We start from the raw sequence: 16,778 nt of genomic DNA, 5'->3' as shown, positions 1-16,778 counted from the left end.
AAATAAAAACTTTCAGTCTTTCACTCTTGAGATAGTATCATTTTGAATTTCTTTTAATCAAAGCTTGCTGTCCAGTCTGATCATCTGTAGTTGATGAATAATAAATGAACAAAACCAAACAGAGGACAAATGACAGAAACATGTCTTTATAGTAAATTAAAGGTTTACTGAAACAAAATTTCATTTAATCAATGAACTTATCACAGAGAACGCCATTTTTAAAAATAAACACAGAAATAAACTAGAGCAACAAACATGTAGCATCTGAGATAGGCTTGACTCACCTATCACAAATCCATGTCTTTCATGGTTGAAATAAATAATAAAATAAATGGCTAAAATAGGTATACATTAATGTATGCTAATCTCAACTTGTCTTTAGGTGCTGTTTCACCTTTTTGGCACCAAACATTTACTGGATTTTGTTTTGCATTTTGGTCACTGTTAAGTTTAGCTGTTGTTTTAAGCCACAGTAGCTGTGGTAGTCGTAATGTTTAGTACTTTACTAAAATAGACTCTCAAAGCAGATGTGAACAGAAACAGTTACACCAGTACAGTGAATTAATATTCAACCGATAACAAAAACTGACTAAAAACACTGCAAATCTGCTTAAAAAACCTTTAAATATCACAAAAAGCATCATGCTTAAAGGAGGTGGAAGAATTGTCCAGACAAACAGTGAGTGATGTTTTCAGCAGAAGCACATTTAACAAATAAACTGAAATATCTGTATTTACACACTTAATTGCTTTAAAAAGAACTCTTTCCAGAACAAACAGGTTTAGAAAACTTGTTAAAAATTCATTTCTGTAGATAAAATCCTCCTTCATTCTGTTTACTATTTTCCACAGTCATAAGTGGGCGGTGTTGTGGCATAATCAGTGAGCTCCTCTGTTTGTCTTAACTTTTAAGATTACAAACCAACTAAGGCTGGAGAGCGTACTGTAAAATAAGGACAGACTAGTACAACATACAACTGTTGAATTTAGACTATCTGGAGGATAATGAACAATGTGTGAACACTGATTTGAAGTGGGTGGTTTTAATTATTCACATACTTCCTCGATCTAGGCTCTCAATAATAGTGCAACACAACATTCACCAATCTTCTGTAGTGTTTCAGAATTTTCTGTGAACAGTACCACCTACTACAGGATCTGTCAACTCCTAATACTAGAATCAAAGCAGCAAACCACTGTGACAATTTTGGCATGAGTCCCAAAGCTGAAGTCCAAGTTAATTCTGGAAACTTTAAGGTGCAAGCCCAAGAGAATTAAGTGTAGCTCAAATCAGAATCCCAACATCTAGTCCCATCTCTGTCTTTGATAACTTAAACAGTTTAATTATGATACATGAATAATTTAACACAAGTTAAATAAAGAGCCTAAAACTCTCCAAACAAGTTGTGTACAGGTAAAAGTCAGTCAGGCTAAACTTTACCTGTATGCACTCAAGGTGACATTTGATGGGCACTCGAAGGTTTCATTCATGTTTAGTTGCTCTTAACCTGCATTTTTTTTAACAACACAGCTGGTTTAATTTTTCATGATAAATCCTGCAACTGATGGGTTTCTCTGATGTGAACAACCGCATGTTGTCTTAGAGTTCCACGTTGAGCAAAACTTTTACCACAAACTGAGCAACTGAAGGGTTTTTCTCCCGTGTGGACCCTCATGTGCCTCACAGTCTCTGCTCTAGAGTAAAAATCTTTCTTACAAAATGAACAACTAAATGGTTTCTCCCCTGTGTGGAGAGCTGAGTGTTGCTTTAGACTTCCACGCTGAGAAAATCCTTTACCACACACAGAACAAGTGAATGGTTTTACCCCTGTGTGGATGACAAAGTGAGCTGTTAGAGTTCCACTTACTGCAAATCTTTTACCACAAACTCCGCACTGGAAAGGTTTTTCTCCTGTGTGGGATCTCATGTGCGTCACCAATTCTGTTTTCTTGATAAAACTTCTGTTACAAACTGAGCAGCTGAATGGTTTTTCTTCTGAATGACGCAGCATGTGTTGTTTTAAATTATTCTGAGCGGGGTATCTTTTACCGCAAATTGAGCAGCTGAATGGTTTCTCTACATGGTGCTTCTTCTGTTGTTTCTTTTGTCCAAAGCACAAAGCATAGTCAGAGCAGCTGACTGATGCGTTTCCAGTGTTGATTGTTATATCACCTACAGCTACATCCTCATTTTGCAGAGGGTTTAAACCTTCCTGAGGTTCATCACTTTCCTCCCAATCAGCAGTGTCATCAGCGTCAGATACAGAAAGCTGTGACGTCTCATCATGAGTAACTGGCTGTAAGTAACTGTCCGGATTAAAATCCCTGTCTACATCTAATCCTCCACAGTCCTCTCCATCAGCTTCTGTTTTCAAAAGCTCTGTGTCTGTTAGCGCTTCATTTGGGTTTTTATGAGGCTGTGAGGTCTGAGGGTCCTCCTCATCTTCACTCTTCACAGTGACAGGAGTAAATGTGCACATGTTGATATCAGCCTTCTTTGCTCCTTGGAGCTGTTCTCTCTCTGGACCTCTCCATAGGTCTTCACTTTCCTCTTTAATGAGTGATGGCTCTGTAATCTCCCGGTTCAGATCGAGGCTCCTCTCCTGCTGCTCAGGGAGAACCTCTTCTCTCAGCTGCTTGGCATCTGTGGGGGGAAAAAAAGAAACTTGAGAAAACTCGAAATTTGGAATAAGAATAAAATCACCACTGATTTTGATATCATTTTTAATGTCATAATATACTAAGCAGATATATATTTGATAAAAATCTACACACACTGCACACTTTGAATTAGGGAGGTAATGTTCCATCAATGTATAGCAATAGGTTTATCAATAATCCAATCAGATCAACAGAATTGCCATGCGCCAATGACAGTTGCTGATTTGACATAAACAAATGTACATGACACATGCTGTGAACTATCTCTCCTCACAACTTTAACTGCACAGCAGTTAGTTATTAACATTATCACACATTTCTCTCCAATTCAACAAGAGAAGTCACCGCATCAGATTCACTGACTGCTGATGTGATTTGTTTATAAGAGCACCGAAACGTCTTTAACACACAGAGGCAGCCACTGACCATGGTGTTGAAGGGGACATATTAGGCAAAAATCACTCTTTCAGGCTTTTCTAACAAAAACATGCCTCCCCACCCCTTTCAGAAAATGTGTGCTAAAACAAGCCAGTCTCAGATTTGCCCCTCATGATGTCATGTGGGGAGTTAGCGCCGCCCTCAGGTTTGGTTGGCCCTCTCCACTTGGAAGAAAGGTCTGCCCTCTTGTCCTGATCCTCAGGAGAGCCACATCCATTTCCTGAGAGGGGTGTGGTCAGGGGTGGAGTCAGACAGCTCACTAACATTTAAAGCTACAGACACAGAAACAGCTCGTTCTGAGCAGGGCTTAAACGGGGGGGTTTTAGACATGCATAAATCCAATACTGGAGTGTTTTCTTTTGATGAAGATTTCAAAGATGATTGATTTAGATTTTAAAGAAAGTGCACAAGCAGGGTCCAAAACTAACACTCGCCACTCACGGGCCAATTACAGGTAGATTTTGTCTCTGGATGGTAAATTTTTAAGACCACTCGCCACTCTGGCGAGTTATTTTTTTACCAGTGGAATTTTTTTTTTTTTTTTTTTGTTACTGGAGAACGATGCTGGTATCAGCTGGTTTCCTAGCAGAGTAATGTGTTTTTCAGGCCGAGACGATCTTTGGTCACGTAGGTGCGACAGTCATGATGCCATTCACAGCACGCCGAGGTGGACAGCTGCAGTGTTGCCAACTTAGCAGCTTTGTCGCTATATGAGAGTTTTCAGACCCCTGTAGCGATTCTTCAAAAAAAAAAGCGACTAGTGACAATTCTAGTGACCTTTTCAGGTGTTACTGGAGACTTTTGGAGACTTTTGGAGACTCTGACGTGAAAGCACGTATCACTGTTGCTCCAGTGCGCAGCAGGTGCCGCTGTGGGCCCCTCCCTGCCCCAGGGCTCTCACAGGCGGCCTAGTCCTCCTCAGTAGTCTGTCAGAGCAGGAAATGTTCACCCCTCCAGATCCAGACTGCAGATTAGCCGCGCTGTTAAGTGGCCTTCATAGTTTTCTCTATCGTCTCTTTGTTCCATTTAGATTGTTAATGAAGACCGTACACAAAAAAACACATTAATAATCTTATGGATGAAAATGTAAATGTTTCACTGGGATTTTGTGTTTGCTTTTAAGTGGACCATAAGGTTTAAAACTAAACCAAACGTAAGAAAACTTCTTAGAAAAACAGAATAATAAATAGAAAAATAAACCAAAAAATCAAAATAAAGCAACTCTGCCAGAGTATCTCTTGAGTCATTTTTACTGGTCCTAATCCCAGAAAAAGGAGGAGAGTTAGAATTGTGACATTGTACAGTCACTAGAAAAAATATGTGAATCCTTCGAGATTTCTTGGATTTCTGCATAAATTGGTCATCAAATGTGTTGTGATCTTCATCTAAGTCACAACAATAGACAAACACTGTCTTCTTAAACTAATACTGCACAAAAAAGGATATGTTTTCATGTTTTTATTGAACAAAACATGTAAACATTCACAGTGCAGGGTGGAAAAAGTATGTGAACCCCTAGGCTAATGACTGGTTGACCCTCCTTTGCCAGCAATAACCTCAACCAAACGTTTCCTGTGGTTGCAGATCAGACCTGCACAATGGTCAGGAGGAATTTTTGGACCATTCCTCTTTACAAAACTGTTTCAGTTCAGCAATATTCTTGGGATGTCTGGTGGGAATCCGCAGGTGATGCCGCAGCATCTCAATCGGGTTGAGGTCAGGACTCTGACTGGGCCACTCCAGAAGGCGTATTTTCTTCTGTTGAAGCCATTCTGTTGTTGATTTACTTCTATGCTTTGGGTCGTTGTCCTGTTGCATCACCCATCCTCTGTTGAGCTTCAGTTGGTGGACAGATGGTCTAAAGTTTTCCTGCAAAATGTCTTGATAAAATTCAGCATTAATTTTTCCGTCAATGACAGCAATCTGTTCAGGCCCTTCCAAACAACTCAACTTTGGTTTCATCTATGGACAGAATATTTTGCCAGTAGTGCTGTGGAACATCCAGGTGCTCTTTTGTAAACTTCAAATGTGCAGCAATGTGGTTTTGGACAGCAGTGGCTTCCTCCGTCGTGTCCTCCCATGAACGCCATTCTTGTTTAATGTTTTACTCATTGTAGATTTGTCAACACAAATGTTGGCATATGCCAGAGATTTCTTTAAGTCTTTAGCTGACACTCTAGGATTCTTCTTCACCTCATTGAGCATTCTGCGCTGTGCTCTTGCAGTCATCTTTACAGGACGACCACGCCTAGGGGGAGTAGCAACAGCGCTGAACCTTCTCCATTTGTAGACAGTCTGTCTTACCATGGACACATGAACATCAAGACTTTTAGAGATACTTTTGTAACCCTTTCCAGCTTAATGCAAGTCAACAATTTTTGATCGTAGGTCTTCTGAGAGCTCTTTTGTGCCAGGCATGGTTCACATCAGGCAATGCTTCTTGAGAACAGCAAATTCAACACTGGTGTGTGTTTTTTATAGGGCAGGGCAGCTTTAACCAACACATCCAATCTCATCACATTGATTGGACTCCAGGTTGGCTGACTCCTGGCTCCAAATAGCTCTTGGAGAAGTCATTAGCCTAGGGGTTCACATACTTTTTCCACCCTGCACTGTGAATGTTTACATGTTTTGTTCAATAAAAACATGAAAACATATCATTTTTTGCACTGTATTAGTTTAAGGAGACTGTGTTTGTCTATTGTTGTGACTTAGATGAAGATCAGAACACATTTGATGACCAATTTATGCAGAAATCCAAGAAATCTCAAAGGGTTCACATACTTTTTCTAGTGACTGTATAAACAAGAATCAAAAGAAGAAAGTTCATTTGTAGTTCTACACATATTTAGGATCTTTTTACTCACTTTTTGTCTCTCTCATGATGTTCTTCCTCTCTCCTACAGTGTCCATTACAGTCTTAATTTTGTTGACTAAAATTCTGACTAAGAATGTTCGTCAGCAGCCTTTTTTTCCATGACAAAAACTAGACTAAGACCAACAAAAATAGATCTAGACTAGACTAAAATGTAATGTAAATGTAATGTCATGTTTATATAGGGCTGTTGCAGTCTGGTCGAGCTTAAAACTTATGTCTCAACTATCCAAAGGAGACTGAAGTCAGTGATTCAGGTAAAATTCCTTACTGAAAGACTCTTTTTGCACTGTAGTAAAAATACTACAGAATTTATTAACCCAAATATTACACTTAACTTTTGAAACAGTTATTCATATTTTAGCATACATTATTGCTAGTATTAGTGCATACTATCAGAATATTGATTGATAATTGCATACAAGACCCAAATAACATGTTAAATAATACTGATGGCAAATTACGACACTTAAAAGCAATTTTTACTTGGTTGGCTGGTAAAATATCTGCCTGGCTGGTAAGTGAGAAAGTTAGTTTTGGATGCTGTGCACAAGCACAACTGGACAAACAACTAATTGACATGCTCACCACCGGTGCTGCAGACGTGTCGCACACTGGAGAGGTCTTTGATAACCCACAGAAAAATAGACAAAGCACAGTCTACTTTGCACATCATGTTTGAGGAGATTCTGGAGGAAAATGTACTAGAAAGGCCAAGGACGAGCAACTGTGCCATTTGAACCAACGCTGACACGAATGTCATGAAAATGCCTGTGCACCCCATGCACCAGCACTTAGAATGAGCAGCTATTCAGCTCTGGTAACAACAGTTACTTTGCTGAAGCGGAGTGATACATGTAGTGAGAAGTCCCGGTGATGTTCCCCTAGCTCAGTGGTTCTCAACCTTTTCAGCCTGTGACCCCCAAAATAAAGGTGCCAGTGACCAGGGACCCCACTGTACCTGAACACAGTCGTGCACAAGCAAGAACAGTCATGTGCAGACAAGGCCGTCCATTAGGGGGAAAAATGGGAGAGCTTTCTGGGGCCCAGCCAAACTGGGGACCAGCAAAATCTTGGTCCATTGTAAAGTTAAACTGAAGTATTTCATATTTAACCTGAATAATAACTACTCTTATCAAAGAAACAAATTTTGTTAAAAACCGAATTAAAAAATGCTAAAAAATAACTAAAATTGGTTAATAGTATCAAAAAATTGTGGGAAAGGTGGTGAAATTGGATTTTTAAAGTAGCAGAAATGGGTTAGAAATGCCAAAATTTACATTAAAAAAATTACCAAAAAATGGCAAAAATGAGTTAAAGTGGCAAAAATGGTCATATAGAGTGGTAAAGGGGCATTCAAAAGTGGCTGAAATGGCAGTCTAGTGGCAAAAATAGGTGGCAGTGTGGTGAAATTGGATGAAAATTGGTATAAACTGGCAAAAAAAGGGTTAGCTGAGGCAGACAAAGTCAGAAACTGGCTAAAAAAGGCATATGAAATTGTGAAATGTGGCTTAAAAATTGGTAAAAGTTGTTTACAGTGGTAATAATGCGTCAGCAGAGCCAACAATAAGCAGAGAGTGGCAATGTTTTGTTTAGAAGTGGCAAAAATAGGCGGAAAATAAGTGGTGGAGAGGGTTTAAATTTGACAAAAATGGGTTTCAGTGGCAGAAAGGGTTAAAATTGTCAAAATTGGTGGGAACAAAGAGATCAGATTGGTTAAAATTGGGTAATTTGGTGTCAAGCGGCAACAGTGTAATTCAAAAATATTCTTAGTTTTTTAAGGCATCTGGAGACCCCCTAACTGTGTCTCGCGACCCCCAATGGGGTCCCGACCCCAACGTTGAGAACCCCTGCCCTAGCTTGGTAAACCGTGTTCCCCCAGAACGTTTAATATTCAGTCACTTCCGACATTCAAACAGCAGAGAGAGGGCGATTTTCAGTTATTTAACATTCAAAGTTATGGTCAGTGAATAACAGCGTGGACTAACCTGCTCTCTCTAGCTGGATGTCAGGGTTTAAAACAGAGTCCAGGAGTTTCTGCTGTCGCAGGTTTTCCTCCTTAGATCGACTAAGCTGCTCCTCGTACTCTGCTATCGTTCTCTCAAACAGCTCAAAAACCTCTTCAACAGCAGCATTCAGTCTCTGGTTCACTAAAGATCTCAGTATTTGGACGTTAGACATCTTCACCGACGTTCTCGGAAACGTTTATTTCGGTCCGTTAAAACTCGTTCGTTAGCCCCAACGGGAGCTAAAGCTAACAGCGTTAGCTTCGTGTTAAACTCGGCCTCACTTTGAATGTTGAACTATATAGAAGACAGAGAAAAGCACTGAGTGTTTCAAATTAAGTTGTCAGTACATTTTAGCCACTTTATTTTAAAAAGAGGCTGTTAAGTTGACGTTATTGTGTATTATCGAAGCTGGAGGACATTGCTTGTACCACCCCGATGAACGACTGTTTCCGGGTCTTCTTCTTCTACTTGTTTAATGGCAGCGCAAAGATGCAACACCGCCACCATCAGTGGCGCAGTGGCGTACTGAGGGTGTTTGGGGGCAAAATGATAAATAGGGCGCTTAGTACATGAGGTGGAGAACCGGTACACAAAAAGTTACCCTACATTTCTATTTAAATAGGTAGTTATCTTGGTCTAGATTAAACCATTTTATACTGATTATACCTACTACACCTCTGTGATATAAGAGACAAGGAGTGCTCACTGTTTAAACATTAGTTTACCTATATACAAGTGAAAATCTTAGTAAAAATGACCTTCATGGCTTCACTGAGAGGGTACTTCATCACGTTTTGCACCTTGTCAACATTAATCAATTTATAGCCACCAAATGGGCAACATTGCTCCACTTGGTTCTGGCTCCCATGCTCCACAGTGTTCTACCTGAATGAAGGGGAACAAACCATCCATGATGAGGGTGGGAGGACTCTTGCATGCTGCTGGCAGCCCTGTTCCTGTATCTGCTGGAGGAAGTTTCACTCATTACAGGCAGACACGAGTCTTCTGTGCAGACTTGACTACCTGATGCAGAGCCTTCCTGTCTGCAGCAGAGCAGTTCCTATACCACACAGTGATGCATTAAGAATGCTCTCCACCACACATCTGTAAAATTATGTTAGGACTGGGGTTCCCAAGCAAGCTTCCTTAAGCCTCCTCAGGAAATACATCCATTAGTGGGCCTTCTTGCTGCATGCAGGGAGGTACCAGAGAACAAAAAGTTAACCTACATTTATAATGAAATGGGTAGTCATCCTGGTTAAGATTCCTTTATCTGAGGATTGGTTGATGAGGACTACTACTAAGAAAACAGAACTTGTGGGCCATCATCTGAGATATGCTTTCTTTTACAGCTTGCTGTTCAGTATGCTAACCTGTAGTTAATGAATAATAAAAAACAAACAAACACAGTTTTCAAATAGTTTAATTGTTGTACCAAAGAACTAATGATTCATCAACAAACATGCAGCATCCGAGTGAAAATCTTAAACACACCCTTCAGTCAGAGATGAGCACAACTCATTTATCACCACGCCACGTCTCTCATGGTTTAGATAAATGATTTAAAGTAGCTAAAATATGTATAAACTTATTCATGTTAAACTAACAATGTCTTAAGCAGCTGTTCATAAACAAACATTTGCTTTTTTTTGCATACGGTAGCTGTTAGTTTAGTTATGTAAGTAGTAGTAGGTTATTAGAAGTAGCTGGGGTAGAACTAATGCTTATTACTTCACTAAAGCAGAGTCTTAAAAAAAGACATGAACAGACACAGGTTATACAGTACAGTGATTCAATGTTGACTGATTCTAACAGGGTTTCCATCTACTAGCTTTTATGAACCTTTGTCATTTTGTACATAAAAAGACTGACAATAAACACTGAAAATCTGAGAAAAAAAGTCCCATGCTTGCACGAGGTTGGAAGGTTTTTCTGACCATAAGAGGTTTAGTGTGACTTTTTTGCGGCAGAAACACATTTAGCAAATAAGCTATGATGTCTCTGGATTTACACACGGTGGATAAGAACTTCACAGGTAAACAAGTTTAGTTTAAAAAAAAAAAAAAAAACTCTTTATTTTCATGGTAAGGAGCCCCAGACATGATATGGTCAAAAAAATTTCAATTGTGGCCACAATATAGCTGTAACGTACTAATGAAATACTAATTCATGGCCACAAAATTCCAATTCGTGCCGACGACACAAGTATAACATGGCTGTGAAATACTAATTTCTGGACACAAATAAGTATAACGTATGCAAGAAATACTAATTAATAATATTAATATCATTCCTGGACAGCTAAGTAAGCAAATCTAGCGGACCTTGTCTTATCAATATCAATATCAATGTATAGCTGATGGAGGAGACAGGATTAGAGCTTCCGTGTTTAAAAAAGATAATCACTTCCAAGAAACAGATAAAATTGAAAAAGGGGAAGTCGAAATATTGTTCTGAAAAGGCTATCATTCTTTTGCTGCGCTAAAAGCAGGAAGCACTGCACTTTCGGAGAAAATCCACGAGAAATCAAAGGCTTTAGGAGAAAAGTTTGTCCCTGGAAAATGAAACAGTCTTAACAGGATTTCGTTATAATAAGACTGGTCTTGCAATGCATTTTTGTGTTTATATGTGCCGTAAAACTTCGCTGCTGCACTACGATGGTGATGATGATGAGGATTTAGTGATGAATTACTCTCATGCACACGTGTATGATAAAAATGTTACATATTATCAAAAACACATGAAAAACACTGTTCTTGCTGGAGAGACAGTTTTATTGTGTAGTAAATCACCTTACTAAGGCGTTTTTCTGTTTCCTGCATTCTCGTGTAGATGGAGATTGTTTTCAAAACCTTGCCGTGTAAACGTGAAACTTTTGGGAAACGAAAACAGAAAACAAAGCAAAACGTTGTCATGTAAACAAGGCCTAAGGTCTAAGGTTGAGGCAGTAGAAGGGCCAAAGCTACATGATGGACAGGGATAGTATGACTTAATTTTATTTAAGGCATTCATCCCCAGCCTAAAATAAAATCCAATCATACTAACCCTGAAGGTAGAGAGAAGGTGCGCTCCATTTGCTTACCCACCTGTCCAAGAATCATATTATTCATTAGTATTTCGTGTACACGTTATACTTAATTCGCGGTCATGAATTATTATTTTGAAGCCATGAATTATATGTCTTGGCCACAAATTGGTATTTTGAGGCCAAGAATTAGAATTTTGAGGCCAAGAATTAGTATTTTGTGGCCATAAACAGGTATTTTGTGGCCACGAATTAGTATTATTAGGCCATGAATTAGTATTTTGTGTGCACGTTATAGCTATATTGTGGCCACAATTTAATTTTTTTTTGACCATTTCATGTCTAGGGCTCTGTACTATGGATAAAATCTATCTTCAATTTGCTCATCTGCTAAATTCCAGTCCCCATTACTGCCGTTTTATAACTTAAATAGTCTGATCACATAACATTAAGAGTTCAACACGTGAGGAGAAATTGCTGGGCTAACTAGAGCCTAAACATCTTCAGTTATTGTCTGTAGGTGAAAGTCATGTTGGATTTAATATGTGTGCACTCAAGGTGACATCTGATGAGCACCTGAAGGTTTCATTCACGTTTGACTGCTCTTATCAACACACTTGTGATTTTTGAAAGTAAACAGCCGAGAGAAGGTTTTATTACAAACCGTGCAACCGAAGGGTTTCTCCTCGGTGTGAACAACAGCATGTTGTTTCAGAGTTCCAGAGTGAGAAAAACTTTTACCACAAACTGAGCAACTGTATGGTCTTTCTCCTGTGTGGACCCTCATGTGCCTCTCGGTCTTTGCTCTAGAGTAAAAACTTTTCTTACAAAATGGGCAACTGAAATGTTTCTCCCCTGTGTGGACAGCCAAGTGTTGCTTCAGCTGTCCACGTTGAAAAAAATCTTTACCACAAACAGAACAACTGAATGGTTTTACTCCTGTGTGGACAATAGTGTGAGATTTTAGAGATCCGCTCTGTGTAAATCTTTTACCACAAACATCACACTGGAAAGGTTTTTCTCCTGTGTGGGATCTCATGTGCGTCACCATCTCTGTTTTCTTTATAAAACTTCTATTGCAAACTGAGCAGCTGAATGGTTTTTCTGTTGAATGACGCAACATGTGACCTTTTAAGTTTCTCTCTTTTGGGTACTTTTTACCACAAATTGAGCAGCTGAATGGTTTCTCTACATGGTGCCTCTTCAGTTGTTTCTTTTGTCCAAAGCTCGTAGAACACTCAGAGGAGCTAACTGATGTATTTCCAGTGTTATTTTTCTCATCACTGCCTATGTTTGCATTAGGCAGAGGGTTTAGACCTTCCTGAGGTTCATCACTTTCCTCCCAACCACCACTGTCATCTGTGTCAGATCCAGAAAGGTCTGAAGTCTCTTCAGGAGTAACTGGCTCTAAATAAACGTCAGGATTAAAGTCTCCATCTGGCTCTGGTCCCCTATAGTCGTCTCTATCTGCTCCTGTTTTCAAACGCTCTGTGTCTCTGTTCTCTGGGTTTCCTTCAAGTTGTGAGGACTGAGGTTCCTCTCCATCTTCATCCTCAATCTTCACAATGACAGGATTGAATTCAAATACGTTGATGTCATCCTCTTCTGCTCCTTGAAGCTGCTCTCTTTCTTGACCTCTCCACAGGTCATCTTGTTCCTCTTTAATGTGTGGAGGCTCTATAACCTGGTTCAGACTGGAGCTCCTCTCCTGCTGTTCAGGAAGAACCTCTTCTCTTCTCATCATCAGCTGATGTTTAGGGAGAACCTCTTCTCTCCTAACCATCAGCTGCTGCTCAGGGAGAACCTCCTCTCTTCTCACCATCAGCTGCTGATCAGGGAGCACCTCCTCTTTTCTCACCAACAGCTGCAGATCAGGGTGAACCTCTTCTCTTCTCACCATCAGCTGCTGCTTAGGAAGAACCTCCTCTCTTCTCACTACCCGCTGCCCGACATCTGTGGACAAAAATAAAAAACAAAAATGTACACAATATGAAAACTCTACATTTTCTATTTCCTCTTTTAAACAATTTATGCCTCTTTTAGCCCATTTCTGCAATTATTTAATTTATTTTCCATGAAGCTATCTCAGTTCCTTTGCCTTTATTCTCTGGCATCCTGACATTTGTGCACACCATAGCTTAGCTACAGTCATGGACAAAAATATTGGCACCCCTGGAATTTTTCCAGAAAATACACCATTTCTCTCAGAAATTGTTGCAACTACAAATGTTTTTGGTATACATGTTTATTTCCTTTATGTACGTTGAAACAACACAAAAAAAGCAGAAGAAAAAAGCCAAAATTGACATGATGTTTTACAAAACTCAAAAAATGGGCCGGACAAAATGACTGTCAGCCTTTTAAAACCGTGGGTAAATCATTTTATTTCAAGCATGTGATGCTCATTTAAACTCACCTGTGGCAGTAACAGGTGTTGGCAATCTAGAAATCACACCTTAAGCCAGTTAGAATGTCTAAAAGTTGACTCAACCTTTGTAATGTGTGCCTGTGTGTGTCATACCAAGCATGGAGAAGAGACAGAAGAGCCCAGAGTTGTCTGAGAACTTAAGAAGCAAAATTGTGGAGAAATATGATCAATCTCAAGGTTACAAGACCATCAGAGATCTAGAAATTCCTTTGTCTACTGTGTCTAATATAATCAAGAAGTTTATAACCCATGGAACTGTGGCTAATCTCCCTGGATGTGGACGGAAGAGAAAAATGGATGATTTTTGATGTTTTGGGGTTGTTTTGCTGCCTCTGGCACTGGGTGCCTTGACTGTGTGCAAGGAATCATGAAACCTGGAGACTATCAAAAGATTTTGGGCCGCAATGTAGGGCCTAGTGTCAGAAAGCTGGGTCTGCGTCAGAGGTCATGGGTGTTCCAGCAGGACAATGATCCCAAACATACCTCAAAAAGCACCAAGAAATGGTTGGAGACAAAGCGCTGGAGAGTTCTGAAGTGGCCAGTAATGAATCTGGATCTAAATCCCATTGAACACCTATGGAGAGATCTCAAAACTGCTGTTGCAAGAAGCACCCTTCAAATCTAAGAGACCTGGAGCAGTTTGCAAAAGAAGAGTGGTCCAAAATTCCAGCGGAGAGGTGTAAGAAGCTTGTTGATGGTTATAGGAAGAGATTGGTTTCAGTTATTTTTTCCAAGGGTGTGCAACCAAATATCAAGTTGAGGGTGCCAACAACTTTTTCCCGCCCATTTGTTGAGTTTTGTGTAAAATTATGTCAATTTTGGATTTTTTTTCTCCTGCTTTTTTGTGTTGTTCCAATGCACATAAAGGAAATAAGCATGTGTATACCAAAAACATTTGTAATTACAACAATTTTTTGGAGAAATGGTGTATTTTCTGGAAAAATTTCAGGGGTGCAAATTCTTTTGTCCATGACTGTATATATGACATTACTTTCCAAATAGTTTAGTCCGTGTTCCCATCCACATTGTCAACATTTCCAATAAAAAAATATTCTGTTTAAAGAAAAAGAGGTTACATTTTAAAAAGGCTATACTGTACTACAGCATAAAAAATACAATATTTTATGGCCTTGAGTGGTTATTATTCAGGTTAGATACACAATATGGTTATCACAGATTAACTTAATGGTGGACAAGGATTTTCTGACCTCCATGGGCCCCCATATGGCTAGGCCCCAGAAAGCTCTCCCCTTCTTTACCCCCTTTATAGGCGGCCTTGCCAACACTTCACAAGGGTTGTCAAGTGGGAACCCTCCTTCGTTAGTGATTTGTTCAGTTCATGTAGGACGAAAGCCCAAATAGCAATGCCACATTCAGCTGCCGTCCTACATGAAAGCTCCATGTAGTGACAAGGCCAGTACAAACATTTTACATGAAACAATGAGACTGGAAGAGAGTGGGAGAGTTTAGCAAAAGGGTGGGGGAGGCAGAGCTCAGGATTAGGTGCCCTGACTGAGGCTCTACCTCCCCCTGCTTCCTGAGGAGAGAGAGAAAAGAGCAGATTATAAGAAAAGAAACAAACAGTCCAGGGGATTATTACCAACCTCTATGTTTTTTAGAATAATTCCTTCTTGCCCAAATCCAATGACTGGCTTAAACTGTTTCATCTGACATCTCCTTTACTGTCCTTCACAAATTCTGTCCCTGCACTCCCAGCTCTCTAAACCAGGGGTTCTCAACGTTGGGGTCGGGACCCCCTTGGGAGTCACGAGACACTCAGAGGGTGTCTCCAAATGCCTAGAAAATGTTTGAATTACACTGTTGCCACTTTACACCAATTTTGCCTAATTAAACCCATTTTTGCAGCTTAAAACAATTTTTTTGTCAGTTTAAAACCCTTCCACCACTTTTTTCTGTCTGTTTCTGCCACTTCTTAACCAAATCTCGACACTTTTTCCATTTTCCCATTTCTGGTCAAAATCCAAAAAAAATGGAATAATGGCTCGTTTTTCTGTTTTTTTCCCCATTTTTGGTCAAAAACAAAGTAACGACAGATTCTCCATTTTTTTCAGTCTGGTTTCAACCAGGAAATGGATCTGCCATAAAATACACTGACCTAAAGCAACAAAAAGTCTTAACATTTTTAAACTTGTATGAGATTAATCTGGAATTGATGGAAAATTAACCTTCTGAAGTAAATCACTGGAAAACAAACTTTTGAACGATATTCTAATTCTTTTTAAATGCGCCTGAATATTACCTAAAATACATTTGAAAATATCAACAAGTTGGGTATCCAATATCGTGCATCCCTACCCAATTACATACATTCAGTATTATGTTAAGAAGTACTAATTAACCAGTGATTCAGAGATTTCAAACTGATTTACAGACCATTACTAGTCTGCTGTAATGTTAATTAACTGTATGCAGAACAGCTGAGGCGGAGTGATACATACAGTGAGAAGTCTTGGTGATGAGGTTGGTCTGCTGTAATGTTAATTAACTGTATGCAGAACAGCTGAGGCGGAGTGATACATACAGTGAGAAGTCTTGGTGATGAGGTTGGTCTGCTGTAACGGTTTACCCCATCACAGTTCATATTGGGCCACTTCCAGCATTTAAACAAGAGCGAGATTGTTTTAGTTTCTTTTAAGATTAAAATGATGCTAAATAGAAATACAGGGTACTAACCTGTTCTCTCTAGCTGGATCTCAGGGTTTAAAACGGCGTCCAGTAGTTTTTGTTGTCGATGGTTTTCCTCTTTAGATGCTCTCAGCTGCTCCTCGTACTCTGCTATCGTTCTTTCGAACAGCTCAAAAACCTCTTCGACGGCAGCATTCAGTCTCTGGTTCACTACAGATCTCAGTATTTGGACTTTGGACATGTTTAATAAATCTGTCGGGAACGTTCCTTCCAGTCTGTTTAACTCGATGGGGCTAAAGCTAACTGTGTTAGCTTCGTAGTATGCTCGGCTTCCCTTCAAATGTTGACCAAAATAAAACAAAGGGGACAGCACAGAGAAGATGCCGTTAAAATATTCCGTTCAGTGCAACTTTATCCAAAGAAAGAGGCTATTTAGTTGACTTTGAATGTATATCATCGAAGCTGGAGGGCATAGCCCGTACCACCCTGAGGAACAACTGTTTCCGGTTCTTCTTTCATGGCGGATGGAAACCAGCGCTCAGGTGCAACACCGCCACCATCCATGTTGGAGTAGAGACTGGGATGTCCGAGCCTTTTCTCCTCCACTGAACTGAAAAAATCACAGACAGTCATCAGTGCATAGAGAACAAGAGAACAGAGCCAGGGAGCTCTCAGGTGAATACAAGTACACAAAGA

The 16,778-nt window shown here is 39.7% G+C and overlaps 2 protein-coding genes across 2 annotated transcripts; both read right to left on the bottom strand.

Moving 5' to 3' along the window:
- Positions 1 to 209: 209 nt before the first annotated feature.
- LOC121523840 (zinc finger protein 32-like) lies at positions 210 to 8,429 on the bottom strand. Its single transcript, XM_041808896.1, has 2 exons — positions 7,963 to 8,429; positions 210 to 2,644 (listed from the first exon to the last, which is right to left on the bottom strand). Exons 1-2 carry the CDS (start codon positions 8,153 to 8,155, stop codon positions 1,545 to 1,547), a joined length of 1,293 nt encoding a protein of 430 aa, XP_041664830.1. The 5' UTR covers positions 8,156 to 8,429; the 3' UTR covers positions 210 to 1,544.
- Positions 8,430 to 9,424: 995 nt separating this feature from the next.
- On the bottom strand, positions 9,425 to 16,656 carry LOC121523794 (zinc finger protein 2-like). Its single transcript, XM_041808843.1, has 2 exons — positions 16,131 to 16,656; positions 9,425 to 12,961 (listed from the first exon to the last, which is right to left on the bottom strand). The coding sequence occupies exons 1-2, from the start codon at positions 16,321 to 16,323 to the stop codon at positions 11,598 to 11,600; spliced, it is 1,557 nt and encodes a 518-aa protein (XP_041664777.1). The 5' UTR covers positions 16,324 to 16,656; the 3' UTR covers positions 9,425 to 11,597.
- Positions 16,657 to 16,778: the final 122 nt, after the last annotated feature.

The sequence above is a fragment of the Cheilinus undulatus genome, linkage group 16 (genome assembly GCF_018320785.1).
Source record: "Cheilinus undulatus linkage group 16, ASM1832078v1, whole genome shotgun sequence".
In the NCBI taxonomy this organism is placed as follows: domain Eukaryota; kingdom Metazoa; phylum Chordata; class Actinopteri; order Labriformes; family Labridae; genus Cheilinus; species Cheilinus undulatus.
The sequence above is the reverse complement of the archived record's forward strand: the minus strand, read 5'-3'. Positions and strand labels throughout refer to the sequence as shown.